The sequence below is a fragment of the Ammospiza nelsoni genome, chromosome 4 (assembly GCF_027579445.1).
Source record: "Ammospiza nelsoni isolate bAmmNel1 chromosome 4, bAmmNel1.pri, whole genome shotgun sequence".
NCBI lineage: Eukaryota > Metazoa > Chordata > Aves > Passeriformes > Passerellidae > Ammospiza > Ammospiza nelsoni.
In genome coordinates, this window is record NC_080636.1 from 65409060 (window position 1) to 65426704 (window position 17645).

Genomic DNA, 17645 nt, shown 5'->3' on the forward strand with positions numbered 1-17645 from the left:
CTGCCGGCTGCTCCGGCGGGGTCCCTTGCCTGCTCCCGGGCCGCCCCGTCCCGTCGGGTGAGCGGGTTCCAAACCTCAGCCTCTCATTAAAGGTCTTTTTTTTCAGAACGGGAGCGTCCCGGGGCAGCTTTGCCCGGCCCGGGTGTCCGGTGCCCGCCGAGCGCCAGGAAAGGGAAGAGGGGCGGGAGAGATGCGGAGATGCGCATCTCCGTTCAGGAACCATCCCCGAGCTGTCTGTCGTTTTCCAAACAACCGCTTCCCCATCGCCTCTCTGCAGCCGTCTCCGGGAGAGAGAGGGTCTCCCCGCATCTGGGGAGCACTGCACAATTAAGCCCTTTCCCAGAAGTTACATTTCTAATTTCTTCCTTTCTCGATCATTTATTTCACGCACTTGTTCGACTTGGCAATTCCCCCCCCCCCCCCCCCAGTTTCCCGCTACCTTGCTCCCTTTCTCGGGGTTTGGAGGGTCTAATTTCTCAGCTGGATTTTAATTACCCGTTCGAGGACGATTACGGAGAGCCGCGGGCGGCGGCGTGGGCAGCGGGCTCAGCCCGCCCGTGTCCCGGCCGGCAGTGCCGCCGTGCCGAGCCCAGCATCTGCCGAAAACGGATTGAGCATCCACATGTTCCCGCTCCTCCGGCTCCCGGCGCTTGAAGGTTTAGCAACCTGACGGGGCATGTGCAAAGCACAAAGCGCACTTTTCCGACGCCAAAATACTGGGAAGTTGTTTCCTGCAAAATGTGCGCCCATCGTGTTCGAAAAATAAAAGTTGTGGATCCTGACGCTCCCCAAGCGCAGCGCCTGCTTTTGTGTGGATGATTTTTTTTTTACTGCACCCGTGCCCTGTCGCCGGGTGATGCCGGATCAGCCTGGAGATAACGGGGTAGCGCGGTGCTGGAGGAACGGGACAGGATAGAGAGATGAATCTCCCTTACTGCTCTGGCTCCATTTACCGCTCCGAAACTGGGACGAGCTCGCCCCGGCGGGTTTCTCCCCGTCTCTCGGGGGCTACCACTCGTTTCTGCCGGGCACTTGCTGGATTCAATGGGGATGTCTTAATTCTGCCCTTCGTCCGATGCGGGCGCGGGCAAGGCTGGTCAACCACTCGCACACTTCCCACAACGGAGCAGCGCCATGTGGCGATGGGGAAGGCTCAACAAAGCAGCCCTAAAAAAGCAGGTCTGTCCGCCCTTCCCGGGGATGCAGCCAGTGCCCGTGCCCTCCTCGGCGGGCTCCTGGCTGGGAAGGGAGAGGAGCGGCAGTGCCCGGCGCACCGCCGCGATACGGACACGCACACACAAACGCACACGTGTGCGTGTAGGTACCCACACGGACACAGAGGCCACTCCGCGCAGCCAGAGCAAAGTTTGCCCGGGGGCAGCCCCGCACCCGCTCCCTCCCGCCCCCTCCTCCCTCCCCGCTGGCGCTGCCCCAGCCCCCTCCTCTCCCGCCCCCGCCGCTCGGCCCTCCCGGCCCGGACACGGTGTCAGTCACGGCGGCGGTCCCTTTCATCTCCGCCGCCCCCGCCCCGCCCCGCCCCGACGGCGCAGGGCAGGAGGGCGGGAGCGATGCTGAAGTTGCGCTGCCGCCGCCGCCCCGCGCCCCACCGCCGCCCCCCGTGGGGCGCCGCGCCCGCCGGCTGCGGCAGGAGGAGGCCCCGCGCCGGGCGCTGAGCGCGGAGGCGGCCGGGGGCGCCGCGCCGGCAACTTTTTCCCCTGCCCGCGGGCGCGGAGGGAAGCGGGGGGGGGGGTCACCTCCCCGCCCGCTCCATCCCTCCCCTCCTGCCCTCCCTCCCTCCCGGGGCTGTTTCTTCCTCGGCCCCCCGCCCCTCGCGGTGCCGCCGAGCCGAGCCGAGCCGTGCCCGGAGCCGCGGACGAAGCGGCGGACAAAGGCCCGGTGGGTGCGCGGCACGGGCAGCGCCGGCCCCTTCCCCCGGGACGCCCCCTCCCCCTGCCCGCCTCCCCCCTGCCATTTTAACTCGGTCCCGCCGGGCTGGTGGCAACTTCGCTCGGAGGCGAAACGCGGGCGGGCTCCGCTCCCCTCCGCGTCTCCTCGCCCCCGGGGTGAGCCCGGGTCCCGGGGGGATGGAGGGGGGTCGGGTCTCCTGGGGGGCGGTCCCTGGCGCGGTCGGGACACGGGCGAGCGTATTTCGACCTATTCCGGCCGTGCGGCGCGTCGGGGCGAGGGTCCCCGGGACGTCGGTGTCGTGCGGAAGACGGGGTACCTCGGCCCCGAGGGGGCGGGCGGACGGGCGGGCGGGGGTCTCCGGCTGCCGAGAGCAACCCCGAGGAGTTCACGGGATTTTTCCTTCTTCTCTCCTCCTTCTCCTCCTCTCTCCTCCTCCTCCGCCCTCCTCCTCCTCCTCCTCCCCCCGCTGCTCCGCCCGCTCCCCTTCCCGCGGCGGGCCGGCGGCCGCAGCAGACGCCGCGCTGCCGTGAGGATGCCGCAGCTGCCGGGGGCCGGGGGCGGCGGGGGGGACCCGGAGCTCTGCGCCACCGACGAGATGATCCCCTTCAAGGACGAGGGGGACCCCCAGAAAGAGAAGATCTTCGCCGAGATCAGCCACCCCGAGGAGGAGGGCGACCTGGCCGACATCAAGTCCTCCCTCGTCAACGAGTCCGAGATCGCCCCCGGCGCCAACGGGCACGAGGTGCGCGGCCGCGGGGGCTCCGCGGGGCGCGGGGTGCCGGCGGGAGGGAGCTGCGGAGGGGCACCGGGGAAACGTTTCCCATGGGAACAGAGATCGTTCTACCCCGAATCCTGTCTCCAGAGGTGCGCCGGGCAGAGCTCCTTCCGCGCTTCGGCCCGGGATGAGAAAGTTGCCGCGAGTTCCCCGACGGTGCGGTGGTATTAGACCTCAAGCAGCCATGAAATTTCCTCAGTAAAATCAGCGGGGTCGGAGCGTTAGCTGTAAACTCTTTAAGGGATTTGCATAAAACTGTTAGGGAAGAAATTCCCGACTCTAAAATAACTTCGGGGCGAGCGGGGAGCCTGCCTTTTAAAAATTTTTGTTTAATTTTTTTTCTTTTTCTTGTTTTTTTTTTTTTTTTTTAATTTTCTTTCTTTTTTCCCCCTAAACATCTGCTAAGGAGGGCAACCTGATTTTCATTATTGTTTTTGGTATCTTTTTACCAGGAGCGTTTTGACCGCCAGAGCGCCAAATATTTTCCATAAATGATCCACTTCCATTAAATGCAGGGTGCTTCTGCTAGAAATGCTTTGCAAAGCCCTGTAGTTATTCACGTTGTCATAAAACAATAGCTTACACCAATGATTCTGGAACAGTTGCCTTCCAAGCCACTTAGGAGGAAAAAGAAAGATGTTAATCTTGTGCTCTGAAATCCTCTCTTCCTTCAAGAAACTGTAGCGGCGTGTTTGATAAACGAGCATCCATACAATGACTTTTCTTCTTTTTCTTCTTTTCTGATGGTGGATTCCTTGTGGTCAGGTTTCCAGGCAGACTCAAGCACAGGATTCCTACCATGATAAAGGCAGAGAACACCCCGAGGAAGGTGAGACTCGCACAGTCCTGTCTTGCAGTTTTGTCCCTCTGTGACCCGCCACACAGTCCTCAAACTGGAACTTGGTTTATCTGGAAAACATAAATTTTATATCTTTTGGGGGGGGAGGGATGCCAAAGTGTTTTCGAAGCGCATTTAAAAAGCAGACGAACGTGCAGTGCATTTATCTTGAGTGACCAAATGGTATTCCAGTTGTTTAGAAACTGATAAGTAGGCCAAATGGATATTCACTGAAGAAGTAACTATTTTTAGGATATCACCTTAAATACATTATTTCTTGACTCATACAGTGTACAGTTGTGTTCAGAAACCCTCTGCTTTTCCCCATAGCCAAAGTCTGTTACTTAAATCTCCTTTTTCAAATCTAAGTATGGGCAGATCTTGTGCATTTTTTTAAATGTCTCAAATGGTTAATTTCGATTGAGGAACACAGAGGAAGTAGCAGAGTTCATCAAATATCATTTAGGAAGCTGGACATGCATGCAAAGAATGCGTGTGCTGTGAAGGGTGGGAGATTATGTTTAAAATCAAAAGCTTATCATCTCAAACTAAATCAGATTATAAATTCCATATAAAGACAGACAGAGTCCAGTCCTGGTGCTTTCCAGGACTCTGTGGCCATCTTCCTCCAAATTTGTAATTAAATAGCCTAAAAGCAGTGATGTCCATGCTCATTGTATTTGGGCAGTGAGGAGGAGGTGTTCAGCTCCGGATAGTTTTCAGCTCTGCATCTTCTTGAAACCTCACTGTCAAGTAGTGTCCTTGTGGGCATGTAGGTGGGAGACCTGTTCACCCTATTTGCAGGATCTGGACCCAAATACCTTTTTTCCCTACCAGATAGCCTCCCTCACGGGGCTTCCCTCTTGGCTGTAGTACCATGTGTGCTTAACAGCCTCCCTCCCAAATTGTTAGGATCTCCTTCCAAGCACCCCCTGCCCTTTAATTGTTCCCAATGAGCATAGTCAGAATGAATTGTTTGCTGCACACACTGTCTCAGCAAGAGAAGGAAATTATTATATCTAGTTATCACAGCCTTTCCTAACAGTGATGTTGGAAACCCATACTGGCAATAATTCTGAACTGACAAATCCTAGAGGCATGTATAAAATTGGGGAAAACTGCTACTTGAGAAATGTGATGTCATTGCTGATGTGTCTACTTTGATTTCAGTGAGTACTAGCAAAATTGTTTATTTTGAGGCTGTTCTGTATTTTAAACATAAACTCCTCACTGAGAATACTCGCTATTTTAACAGTTTATGCTTCCTAAAAAAATGTTTTTACAAGTTACTTTGTATCATTTTTCTGTCAGCAGTAATTTCCATGAGTAAGGAAACATTTGCATGTAGAGCATGTTTATATATGCGCAGTACCTGTTTGAGTGCTCTAAATCGTGAGAAATGCATACATGGGGAATAATGTAATCATTGTTTCATCTTCCATAGGAAAGCATCCAGACAATGGCTTATACAGCAAGGGACCATCGTACTCTGGTTATTCTGGGTATATCATGATGCCAAATATGAATAACGACCCATACATGCCTAATGGATCTCTGTCGCCACCCATCCCCAGAACAGTGAGTTATCTCTTCCAAAGCCTGGTTTTGGCAAGCTGGGTTTCCTCCTGTTTGGTCTGCAGAGCCTGTTTACAATGGGGTCTTTTGGCTAGCTTCAGTGACAGTGAAGGTTGAGCTTCTGCTGTTCAGAGCCTCTGTCCAGAGGAGTTTGAGATCTCTTAGAGGTATTGGTCATGATCACAGTGGAAAAGCTGAGATTAATGTCTGTGAACAGGGCTGGGGGCTTTGTGGGGGGAGCTCTGGTTTACTACTGTAGGATAACGTATGGCAGAATGATGTAAATGCTGTCTTTATAGTGACTGGGACAGATGTGAATTTTCTGGCTTTAACTCTTTGTTTGTTGAGGAAAATCAAGGGCTGGAAGCAGAACTGCTAAAGTTACATGACAGTAAGATGAGAAGATTGGATTTTTTTTTTTTTTTTTTTTTTTTTTTCTTCAGATGTGGCATTGCTCTTTGCTGATTGATATTTTATTTCCACCATCAGTTGGTCTGCATGAAGGCTTTATCTATCTGGCAGCATTGCTTTGAAACATACTCTGTATCTTCAGCCAGAAATTGTGAAATGGTTGTTTAGAAATTAATATCAACCATGATGCAGTAGTTACAGCTTTCCCTTACATTGTGGCGAGCACTGATTCTTCCAGGTTGGTCCCTCTGTTTCCATTGGTGTAGATTCATGTTTAATGGATTTAAATGTACTTTTAATTCTGGGTAGTCAATCCCCATTTATTTTTGTAAGAGGCATACAGAGCAATGGAGAGGCAGTGTTAAAATGATCTGTGGAAATTATATTAGTAGAACCTGAGAGGAGCAGGAAACGATTTGCTTGTAGGCATCGTGCTGGAAAAATGCCGCCGCCGTTGTGCGTGCTGTGAGAGGAGGAGTTACTTGCCTGTGATAAAGCAGTTTTCCCTCTTACTGGCTCCTAGATTTTTTTCTTGGAGGTCTCTGTCATGCCACTCTGTCATGGCATTGTTTTGCGCTCTGACATTCTTGATTTTTATTCAGGACTGTGGCATTCGACTTCAAAAACAAAAAGAAGGGGGCCTGATCTGTGCTGGTAATTTGACAGCAGCGAAACATGTTAAATTAGTGTATATTTGGAGTCAGAGTGACAGGGTGCTTTGGCACTGCAAAACACATGGATCTGCATTTGAAAGATGCAAAAACTCATGCAATATATCACTTTCTATAGCTGTAGGGGTTTTTTCTGTATAAATTCCAGTTCAGAGGCCTACAGCCATTTAGGGTGAAGCATGATGATCACAGTCTGTTGATATTTGTTGTTGTAAACGTTGTTCTACATAAAACTTCCTTTTGGATGTATCATAGGGAAAAGCATGCCGCTTTTCAAGAGGGGATCGAGACTCAAACCTACCCTTTGCGGGACTAGGAAACTTCAGACTTTTTTTTTTACCCCCTCTTTGCCTTCTACCTTCCTAAGAAAGTCCCGAGTGCTGGTGTGTGGCTTAGAACAACAAAATCTAATTTAATTATTCACCGAGGATTTTCTCCATATATGCATACCGTGGGGCTGCCACTCTGTACGGATCTGGCATCAGTGCCCTCAGAATATCATCTTATCATCTTGCAGAGGCTCTTGAGGAACTGCCCTTTGTGGGTGTGGTGGAGGGGAGGAAGGGGGAAAACGCGTCTTGTTTTTAATTGCAGAGCTGCCTGCTGAACATCTGAGGGGCTAATTTAGTTCGGTGCTGCTCTTGCATGTTACAGCAGCACCGCTGTTTCAATAAAACAGTGCTGTTGCAGGGCTGCAATGTTGACATAAGCCCGGAGTTCTTTCAGTTTAACCACAAGGCTACACGCTTGAGTTATTAAATAATTTTTTTGTTTAATTGAACTGTAATCTTTGCTAGGCTCGGTGCTGACAGTTGGGTTTTAGAGCGCGCAGGATCAGAGCGCGGCATCGCGGAGGTGACACTCTCGCTGTCCCCGTGCCGGTCCGCGGCTCCGGCGCCGCGCTCACCTCCGCGGGGTCCGGCCGCTGCCTTGCTCTGCCTCCCCTTCCCAGGGCAAGCGGCAGCTGAGCAGCAAGCACCGGAGGCAGAGCTCTCCCTTGGGGTATCACTAGTCCCCAGCCATTTGTGCCTGGTGTGTACCTGCGCCCTGCTATTTGCATGACAAAGAAGCTTCTTGTTGATGCATCTGTTGCCTGGAGGTGTTAGCCGGGATTAAAAAGGCGCCCTGGGGCGCTGAATCTTTTTTTCCACCTTGGAAGGACCTGCTGGCTGCAAACTGCCCCGGGGATGCACCCCTGGGGAACGGCGTCCAGACACAGGGCAAGGACCATCTATGAGAAGGGAGAGCAAAGCTTTCCTGGAAAGGGAAAAAAGTTACTTTCATCACCATATGTAGAGAGGGAGGAAAAAAAAGCCTTTCCTTTTTTTTTTTTTAAAAGGCACATGCTTTAAAAGCTTGCTTTGTACAATTAAAAGTAGAAATCTGTAGTCAGACACAACTTGCCTAATAAACCATAATAAAAAAAAATAGAAGTCTAATTTCAGTGCAGCTTTTGGAAGGAAGAGAATGTTTGACAAGGATTCAAAATCTTCCAAATTCTGTTGTTGTTAGAGAGTTCTCGTCTTCCCCATTCTCTTCCTCAATTTTTTTAAAATTTTCTTATTTTACTGGCAGCTGATTTGCTATTTATTTCCAGGTTGTATTAGTGGGAGCAGGAGAGTGTGAATTGCAAGTTCAGGTCGGAGCCTGGTGCCGCAGTTCGTGTTCTTATCAGATGGGTGGGTGAGTGGAGAAGCAGCAGTGGGTTGGTGGCTGCAGGAGCAGCGGCAGGTGAGGGTGCCAGACCGCAGGAGCACCTGGTGAATGTGCATCCTGTGTGCTGAGATAGCTCTCGGTGGTTTCTGAGCCTCGCAGGGCGCTGAAGATGGGAGATGAAGGCAGCTGTTTGTTTTCTAACATGTGGGGGTTTTTCCCTTTGGTTAACAAGACTAGTTTTGGGGTGGCAAAGCTTTCTTGACTGTTTGATGGGAACGTGGGAACAGAGGAAGTGACTGAAGAAAGATCATTTCTCCATGTTTTAAATTCATCCAGAAGATAATTTTGGATTTATTTCTCATTCCCCATGAGTTAAACTTCCTATGGAAAGATAGGGGATTTCTGCAACCTACTTTTTGTCTGTGTTCTTGGGGTCCGGGTTTCTTTCTTCCTGCCTCTCTGTAGCAGCTGGATGTGTTAAATAGGTCGGAGGATACAATGTATAAACATGTTATGGCAACTTGCACAATGCAGCATATCTGAAAATGACGAGGAATTCTTTCAAGAGAGTTGGATTGCTAGGAACAACGCAGGACTAGCCCAAATTTTGGATATTCCTTGTGTGTTTCTGCATGGCAGGGGGTATGGAGGTAGTTCCCATCTTGAAGAGCTGATGTCCCAGGAGATTTAGAGGATAATATGGGCAGAAGGAAGGATGAGGGTAGAAATAGCAAAAATGAGAGGCTATGGAGCCTCAGTGAAGGTTTTGTTTCCCTGGCTTTGTCTTCTGTTCCTCTGAAAGCAGCCTGATTCATTCCCTTGTGGGGAAATTTTGGAGCCCCAAGGGGAATGTATGGGAGCTGCAGAAGGATACAAACCTGATTTTTCACTGTATTGTTTTTTCCTGAGAATTTGCTTCTTCTCACTGTGCAGTTGTAGGGAATTGCTGGGAGCTGTGGCCAGCTGAAACCTCCCTGGCCCAAAATGAAATAGGCTTTCACAGTGCAGAAGTTGTGGCTCGGCTCCTGCTCCCGTATCACCCAGCAGAAACCTTTGCTCTGCTTCCCAAGCTGCCATTGGAGCAGGATGCTCTGGGGCTTCAGGCAGCTGTGGCCCTGCCACAGATGTCTCTCTTCCCTCCACAACCCCAGGCCCGTGCCTGAGGAAATGGGCAGCTTTGTGAGGGGCTCCCCAAGCCAGAGCTGCTTATCCAACACCGACGCTCCGCAGCTTCACCCCATGCAGCTGAATGATGCCGATTAACTCCTTAAATAACTTTGAAATCAAGCACACAGGAGCACAGAGCTTCCTGGCTGTATGGAAGCAGAACTTGATGGAGTGTATTAGCATTTGCCCAGGGAGGAATTTTAGCTTTATTTTCTGAGTAGCTCAGTGAGTCCTGCCAAATGGCAGCCCAGGGAAAGAAGAGGAATCTGCTCAGCCCCAATAGTGGCACCTCATTGCTACAAACAAACGTGTCTCTCAGCTGCTCTGACTCAAGCAATCACAGCTGATCAGTCTAAGTCAGTCAGGCCGCTGTGAAACATAAACCCATGCCGTGAATGGTCATGGGATGAGTTTTGGTGGTGTTTTCTTTCTCCCATGTAATAAGATGAATCCTCCATTCGGAAAAGGGGCAGAAGAAGTTAACACACTAGCTCTAGGTTGTCCTTATCTGAAGTTTGGTCTGGCTGCTCCTAATCAGAGCTCCAGGCTGAGTCTTAGGTATATAGTTCATTGTTACCGTGATCTTTGGCACAAGCTAGTGAAGAGAACACCTTTTCAGCTTTTGTTGCTTCCTCCTTGTCACATTGATGCAATTAACAAATCTATGTAATTGTGGATTGGTAAGGGGAAAACAAAATGTTCTCCTGATGTGTCAGTGCAGAGGCAGTAATTGTGTGTGTGTGTGTGGCTTGAGCAGAGGCATTATCAAAAACCCCACCCACTGCAAATCATCAAAGTTGGAGCTTTTGTATAGCAATACGTGTCTGTGTTTACGTCCTAAATATCCCTTTTTTTCCCAAACATTTAGGAGCTGATTCAATATAAACTTTAAATGGTAGAGCTGCTGCTTACTTTTTAAAGTGGTTTAAGCAAAATGTCATTCCTGTCTCTTTTCCAACTTAATCCCAGCCCAGAAAAAATGTTAATAAGAATAGCTTATTATGGGCTGCAAGTGCCAAGGAGGATATGGCTCAAGAAGAAAGCCTGAAGCTCCACAGGTTCAGGCATCAAAAGAGGAAAAGGCTTTTTCCAGATAGTTGCCGCGCTGCATGCCTGCAGGCATTGAAAAGCCTGGGTACCGCAGGCCTGGCTTCTCTGGAGTACTTAACTTCTGTTTATAGTTAGCGAAAATGCCTCCTGATATGGGAAGGAAATAACCCACACAAAAGCATTTTACTGCTGCTTAATATTTCTGAAGTCCTATCAGAGGCATGTGCTTTTTTTTCTTTTTTGCTAGTGGTAAAACATCATGTCTCTCAGGAAGACAAAGAGACAGACATGCAAGAGTCCATTTTAATACAGACACCGAACACTCTCTGTGTGTGTCCTGCTGTATGTAATCTCCTGTGCTGCTCTCACATGGATGGACCCTGACCCAGTGTCTGTCTGGTTCAAGGGAAGCACTGCTGGGAGCCAGGCAGTCTGTCCTTGCCCTGGTCAAGTCAGGTTGTCCTCTGTTTGTGTCCGTCCCGCTGCTGCAGGGAAGCCATGTGCTGTGATGCTCCAACTGTGCGGATGTGGCTCCCATTTACCCCAAACTGCCCTGTCCAGGATGGCAGACATTTCTCTCCAAGCTGGTTTTGGTTGTAAGATATGTTTGGGGTGAGGACACTTCTCGTCTGGCTCTTGGGTTTGGTCCCTTTCTGCAGGACACTGGCATGCTGCTCCTGCCCAAGACTTGGGCATTAGTGTCTCTGTTGCTTCAGCCCTTCATAAGCATTAGATTCACTTAAGAAAATTGCACTCAGAATAACTTAATCTAGCAACCCAGTGGCTTCTGTTTGAGACTTGGATCTTGTGGATATGTTTATTTAGTTTGGGATTCCCACTTCAAAGGAATCTGTCCTCTCAGCAAGAAAGTGATTGAGCACTTAAATAAAAATGTATTCATTGAATCTTCGGGATTGAACGAAAAGTGCAATAGGGAGTTAACATGTACACCAACTGTGCTAATCAGTCAGGGATTGCTTGCTCTCCTAAAGGGGAAGAAAAGGGGCCTGAACTGCCCAAGAAAAAATGGCTGGCCTTCCGTGGCTTCTGGTGGTGATGTTGCTTGCTGGGGCTTCAGATGGAGGATGAAGGAACTGGAATATGTGTGATCTTCAAAGTTACCAAATCCCTTGTGTAGAAGAGCATTTTAACAGAGCTGAAAGGTTGACTCAATGATTGTTTATTTTCTTTAAATGGCTGTGGATATAGGTAAGGTTGAGGCATAAAATCAATGGGATGAGTTTAGTCAGCAAAAATAACAAGTGTAAAGTTACGGGGCTTCGATTGAATATTTATAAAATGGGCAGCTCAACTTAAAAAGTGAGTGTAGTGCTGTCACCAGCTGTAACACATAAACCAGAGAATTGCTTTGGCTAGGAGTTATTAAGCAAGCCAGAGAGCAGTTAATTCCCAAAAGCACCTGTCTATCCAAGCACTTTCAGTACTCCAGCCCTGTACTTCAAACAGTGCCGCACGAGTCAGCGGGCAGGTCTGCTTCACCCAGACCGGGGCAGGGGAGGGTGTCCCTTGGGAGCAGGGGACTTCATGCAAGTGTTTGCCAAGGAGCAGGGTACATGGGCATGTGCTCGTGGTGTGAGGCAGCCCTGGTAATGCTGCTTTGGCAAAGAGTAGCAGAAAGTTGCTTGTGTGACCTTTTTTTTTTCTTTTCCCCTCCTTGCTTTCTGAGTGGGGAAGCTTTAAAGTAGCTTGAAACAGGCTGGTGCTGCACATCCAGCACAGTGCCAGGCTTTGCGTATAACCAGCAGCCCTGCTCTGAGAAACTTGGAAAGTGTGTGAACTGCAACGAACCTCACAGTGTCAGTACAAGGAGTGAGACTGCACAGAATTGCAAGGCATGATGCTGAAATCCTGTGGATACTGATGACAGCTCAGCTTCACCTGAGGGAGTTGAACAGAGGTGTGGATGGAGTTGCAGTCATTATCCAAAGAAAACCAGTCTGGACATTGTTTGATTCATGATGTATGTTCAAAAAACAGGGAAAGGGATCATTGGACTTTGGTTGGGCAGTTTTTTTGGCTCAGAGGTGGAGAGCGATGAGCTCTAAAATGCTGTCCCTGTAGGCTCTATATTTCTGAGTAGGCATCCTAGTGACACTGGCTGCTCAGAGCTCTCTGTAACTGGTCATTTAGCTATGCTATAAAGCCCTATTTCTTCAATTTTCTGTCTTTTTCTGTGTTTCAAAACTGTCTCAGAGGTTTATCTTTGTGGCCGTCTGTTGTCTCTCCACAGTTCTGGCGGATCTTTTTGCCTTGATCTTTCTTCATCCCTATCAAGTCTTGCATTGGCAAGCTTTGTCTAGCATAAAAAAAGTACAATGTGGAGGTGATGATTACAGGTGTCAACGCTTGTCAAACACAGACCACGGGCTGGGAGAAGGCCTTTTGCCTGCCGATGTGCTAAAACGCAGTTAAACTGTGTCTGGCAATGCAAATGTGTTTGCTTTGTTTAAATGCCACAATCCAGGGATTTGTTGAGGGTCTCTCCTTTCTGAAGTTGAGTGCTGCTGTATTGGGTTCAGGAAGCTGCAGTTATGAGTGGTCATTGTGTTTTTCCTTGCTCTTTACTTTGCTCCCTGCCAGTCCTGTATTTCCTTCATTGCAGTTCTGTATCATTCCCTTGTGCCCTCACAGTGAGCAAGGTTCTTGCTACCAACCTGTGTTCTGTCCCATGCTGCAAAATTCCATTGTATATCTTCTTCAATTAGTTTTTACAGGCTGGTTTCATTCTCACATCTGTGCTCTCTCCTCAATTTAGGCTTTGTGGCAGCTTGTTCCATCATTGTGGTCTGATCAGCAGCACTTCTGTATCTTAAACTGATGAAACACTTGTGTACAGAGAAGTTGAGGTGAAGCTGGAGAATAGCTGGGCTTGACCCAGTGCAGGGACTCCTCCAAAATGGGGGAGGCTGATATCTCCCCTGAACTTCTGCATGTGAATTAGACCCTGCCAAGTGTAAAAACTGTACATGTGCTCACATCCAGGTCCTCCTTTCTCAAATACAAATGTATGTGCAGGTTCAGCCTCTTGGGGAGCTTTTGGGAGTGGGGCAGGAGCTCACAGGTGAGTGAGGGTCAGGGTGGGAGCCCAGGGTGATGGGGCAGGCCCAGGTCCCCTCCAGACTGCTGGAGGTCAATATGGGAAGGAGCAATGAGCTCACCCAGCTGGCACTGGGAGAGCCAGTGAGGATCTTGAGGAAATAAGCCATACATCGAACATATTGGAATACATTTTTGAAAACTCAAGCGATTAAAATAGTTTACTCCCTTAGGATTCCCCTTATTTGGCTGCCTTCTGACAGTGGCACACTGGGCTGTATTTTGTCTGGTTTTACTGCCCAATTACCTCCTGCACACAACTAAATTCAACTTGAAAAAATAAGTTTCAGATGAACATATTTGATTTGAAAAAAATGTTACTCAAACCCTTCCCTCTTGCACTTTATTTTGTATCTTAAATACTCTTGTTATAGGAAGAAAAGGAAGCTGTGGTGGATTTAAAGGCAAAAGAAAAGAAATAAAACTTTAAAAAGCTTAACTCTTAAGTGTTTGGATTTTTCAGGTTTTGTTGAGACTTCTTTTTCCTATCTCTATTATTTTGAGAATATTTCTAAGGTAATAGCGCAGTGATCCTGTTTTAGATGTAAATCTTCAGAAGGAAAGATTGGAATAGGAGAACCACAAGAAACGCTAATTTATTAGGTGACTCCCTAGACAGTTTGACAGCAATATTGCAAACACTTTTTTTTTTATAACTGGCAAATATAATCTTCTTATCAGAGTGACCTGTAAGAGGATGACTTCATACTTTGTAATAAGGAAATATTAAGAGACTGTAGAAGAGCTGGTCAAACACTGTCTTGAAACATTTTTTAGTTCAAGGGTGCTTCCAAAACAACTTGTGTAGGGAGCTTTCCTCTTTTTTCTGACACTTTAAATCCTCCCTTTTATTGCTTTTTCTTTCCAAGGATATGTGTGTAAGTGAGAATAATGCAGGCTAATGGGGCAGAACAATAAATGTTCAGTAGGGAAATGTGGTTGAATCAAAGCCAGTTCAGAAACCCCGTGTTTGGGGCACAGGCAGACTTCCTAGGAGAAGGAGATCTCAGCGGTGGGTTTGTGAAGCTTGTCTTCCAGGACTCCAAGTAAATACAGTCAGAAAATTACACAGTAGTGCTTACTGCACAAACATGCCCTCCTCCATCAAATGAATCTCTCTGGCCAGCATCTAGTGGACAAATTATTTTTCAGGTTCAGTCAGCAGAAGAGCCTACAGGTGGGTGTTTCATTTTTCTTCTGGAGGTGGCATGTCACAGCCCAGGAGCCCCTAGCTGATGTTGGCCTTTGTTGTGTTACCTGTGCTTCCTCTCTCTCCTCTGCTGGGTTCTCCCAGGAGGGGTTTTGGCTGGTTAAGCCAGTGGCTGAGATTTGATCCTCGGAGGTTAAGCCAGGAATGGCAGAGGTGCCTGTGGTAACATAAGTGCTGCTGGTAAGTTATAGCTATTTTGGGGCTGGAGGAAAAGTTTGTGCCTGTGCAATTAAGCATGAAATAGGTAAATTCTGTGTATAATTGCCCAGCCTAGAGTGTAGCACAAGGACGTGACCCGTGGAAATTGCGGTGTGTCAGTGACTGCTGGCAGATTCCTGGGAAGTATCCCTGGTGCCCATGCTGGCACTGGGGTTATGTGTGTGTTTGTGCGTGTGGATGTCTTCTGCTTCCCCCCACTCCACTCCCAAAAGCAAAGGCACAGTCTGAGAGGAGACTTCTGCAAATGAGGACCTGAAAAAGCAACATTTGTTCGGAGTCTTAGAGGAAGGTGATGGCAGAGGTGGGAATAAAATCCGTATTTCCTGAGTTCACTTTGGGAATTCACCTGAAAGACAGCTCACTTCTAAACATATGGTTCTTAGGTTGGTTTTGGTCTTAGGTTTTTTAATGAAAGCAAATGAGAAGTCTGAGAAAGTAAAAACTGAGATATGTGCAGTGGAGGGAGGGAAAATAAGACGATTGAAGCCAGTGCAGATAGGAAGAAAGTTTGTGTCAGTGCTGGCTGTGGCTGTGTTTCATACCCAGCCTTTGAATGGAGGAGCAAACAATCTACTGAAGTTTCTAAATAAAAGCAAGAAGTGGCCTAAGAAAATTAGCCCAAAAAAGGTTTTGTCAAAAAACAAATTTTGTTTTTTCTCATTTTACTTCCCTGCCACACAATAGCACCCATATCTTCTCACTTGGTTTTCTGTTTGCTCTCTCCCCTGCAGGGGAGCAGGCTGTTTGCCCTCAGCATCATTATTTTCATCCCCCACTTTTGTCTCCTTCCCTCTCAGAAGTTCAGTGCAAACACAATTAGATAACGAGCACGGTGCGCTCCCTCTCCCGGGAACCTGCCATTGATTCACAGCCCTTGCGCACAATGTGCTGGGAATGACCAGCCAGGTTTTTCTGTCAGCTGCCCTGGCACCGGCCTGATGGGACTTTTGTTGTTTACTGTAGGGATGGGAAGATCTCAGAGCAGCTTTTTGGGATGGCAGCTAGGCAGCAATGGCACCTGTCTTCCTCTTCCAGCCGTGGTGGGCACCGGCCAAGGCCCAGTGACGTCCGAGCCCTGTGCCTCGGCAACCTCTGGTGGGAAGAATGGTTTGTGAGGAGGTGCCGGCTCATTTGCAGCTGGAAGCTTTAAACTTTTTCCTGGACATCCTGAAATATCTTCTGTTTTAATACACTACAGTGCAGCCAGGCTGTGTTCACTGGAGCACAGCTCTCAGTTTCCTAGCTGTGCTCCCTGAGCGGTGTGCCCCGGTGCCATTGCCCTGCCAGGGTTAGCCAGGTCATCTGTGGCGTTTTCTTTTGTTTCTTCACACCTCTGTAGCCACAGCTGATATACACTGTGGCCACAGCGGGTGGCTGCACGGTCCCCAGCACCACAGCCACGCTTAAAACGCAGTTTGTTGTGGTCCTGCAGGTAGTCACCTTGAAGGGATTTCAGTTCCTGATTTCAGGAGTGGGTGAGGTTGGTTGTCAGGGCCGCTGGCTCTCTCTAATGCGGTTAGCAAAGGATCCTGCATGAGGAGAAGCCGTGCCTCTGCCTGGGCACAGAATGCCGCCTGTGCAGGTTATGGAGTGGGCTGGAGGGGGTGAAAACCTGGCAGACAGCCTTCAGGTGCCTCTTCTGGGCTAAATAGTGTCTCTTGAATTTCACTGAATAGCTACAAAATTGGAGCAAGCTTTTGAGAAAAAGTATCAAGTAGCAAGTGAATCCTCTGTAAACGAACACAAAAGTCCCCGGAAGGGAAAAATTAGCAGTAATTACAGTAAAACATACTTTTTCATCATAGTAATGGTTTGATGTTGAAAGGTAGGGTTGCAGCATCATGTAAAAGTTATTTTTCTGCTGTGTCTTCATAGTAGTGAGTGTTTTGGAGACCTTTGCAATGCTATGCATGTTACTTGCTCAGTTTTTGGAGGCTGGCATTCGTTTCCAGATACTTGACACTGCTTGTGGGATAGGCAGAAGTTGATTTAGCTGTCCTGCAGATAATGGCAGCAGATCCCTCTGTTTACAGTGATGGCTGCAGCTCCCTGTATCTTTCCACTCTTTCCTCTGTGTTTCTTTACGAGCATCCCTCTGCTTATCAGAATGAACACCAGAGCCACAAAGAATTAGCCCTGATTTTAAAAAGCAGGCTGTGCAGAGGAACTAGTAAATTTGTTAGGGATGGCAGGAGAGTAGAAGGAGGAAAAACTCCAAAACCTTGGATTACATCAGAAAAGACTTCTGTCTTGATACTAAAAAAATGATAAGCTTTTACATCTTGGAAAAGAGCTTGCTAGGTTTGACTCTAATTTCAGCCTCAGTATGGTTAGTGCGTAAAGGAACAGTCAAAGTGAAAATGAGACGGTTTCCCAGCCTTGAAATGACAGGGACGTAAGCTCTGAGTCCATAGGGAGGGAGGCAGATCCCTTTGCTGTTGTCTTTGAGTCGGGGTTTTAATGACTACAGGGAGGAAAGGGGTGTTAGTACAGCAGAACAAAAATGATACAGCTAAGAGGAAATTATTTTTATTGCTAATACATGAGTGCTCGTAATGTTTAATTCTTTACAGCTTATGCTTTATTTGCACATTCTTCCTTCCTGAGCACTCTGCACAGTAGCGGCAGGACCATAGTTCAAAATTACTGCTCTTAAAGGCTCCTGTTCAGTGGTTTTACCATGAATAAAAATATATGTCAAAGTTGCCCTGGTGCTCAGACTGGGCAGCACACACATACAGAATGGTTCAGCTCCTGTGCACTCCTGGGCTCTTGCTTTTCACATCCTCCTTATCCTCCCTCCTTTCTGCTGATAGCTTTTTAAAGTTTCCTGGAAATATTTTTTCAGGGTAATGTAGATGTACATTTAATTAAAATTCAGGACAGTCTTTTCTTGATAGAAATTTACTTTTATTTTCACCAGCAAAGCCAGATGAAGAGAGAGAAGGAGCGTGGGAGCATTTGATGCCCCTGAAAACCATATTGTGGCAAGAGTAGTTTTAAGGCAGCCCAAGAATTGTCTGCATAACTGGAGGAGAGAAATGCTTG

The 17645-nt window shown here is 48.3% G+C and overlaps 1 protein-coding gene across 4 annotated transcripts in view; it reads left to right on the top strand.

The window, feature by feature from the left end:
• Nucleotides 1-2440: 2440 nt before the first annotated feature.
• LEF1 (lymphoid enhancer binding factor 1) overlaps nt 2441-17645 on the top strand; it is a 70127-nt gene continuing 54922 nt past the window's right edge. For all 4 annotated transcript variants that reach the window (XM_059471034.1, XM_059471033.1, XM_059471036.1 and 1 more), the window contains exons 1-3: nt 2441-2650; nt 3449-3512; nt 4966-5099. In XM_059471034.1, the coding sequence (XP_059327017.1) occupies nt 2441-2650; nt 3449-3512; nt 4966-5099 (408 nt within the window). The remainder of the gene's footprint in view (nt 2651-3448; nt 3513-4965; nt 5100-17645) is intronic.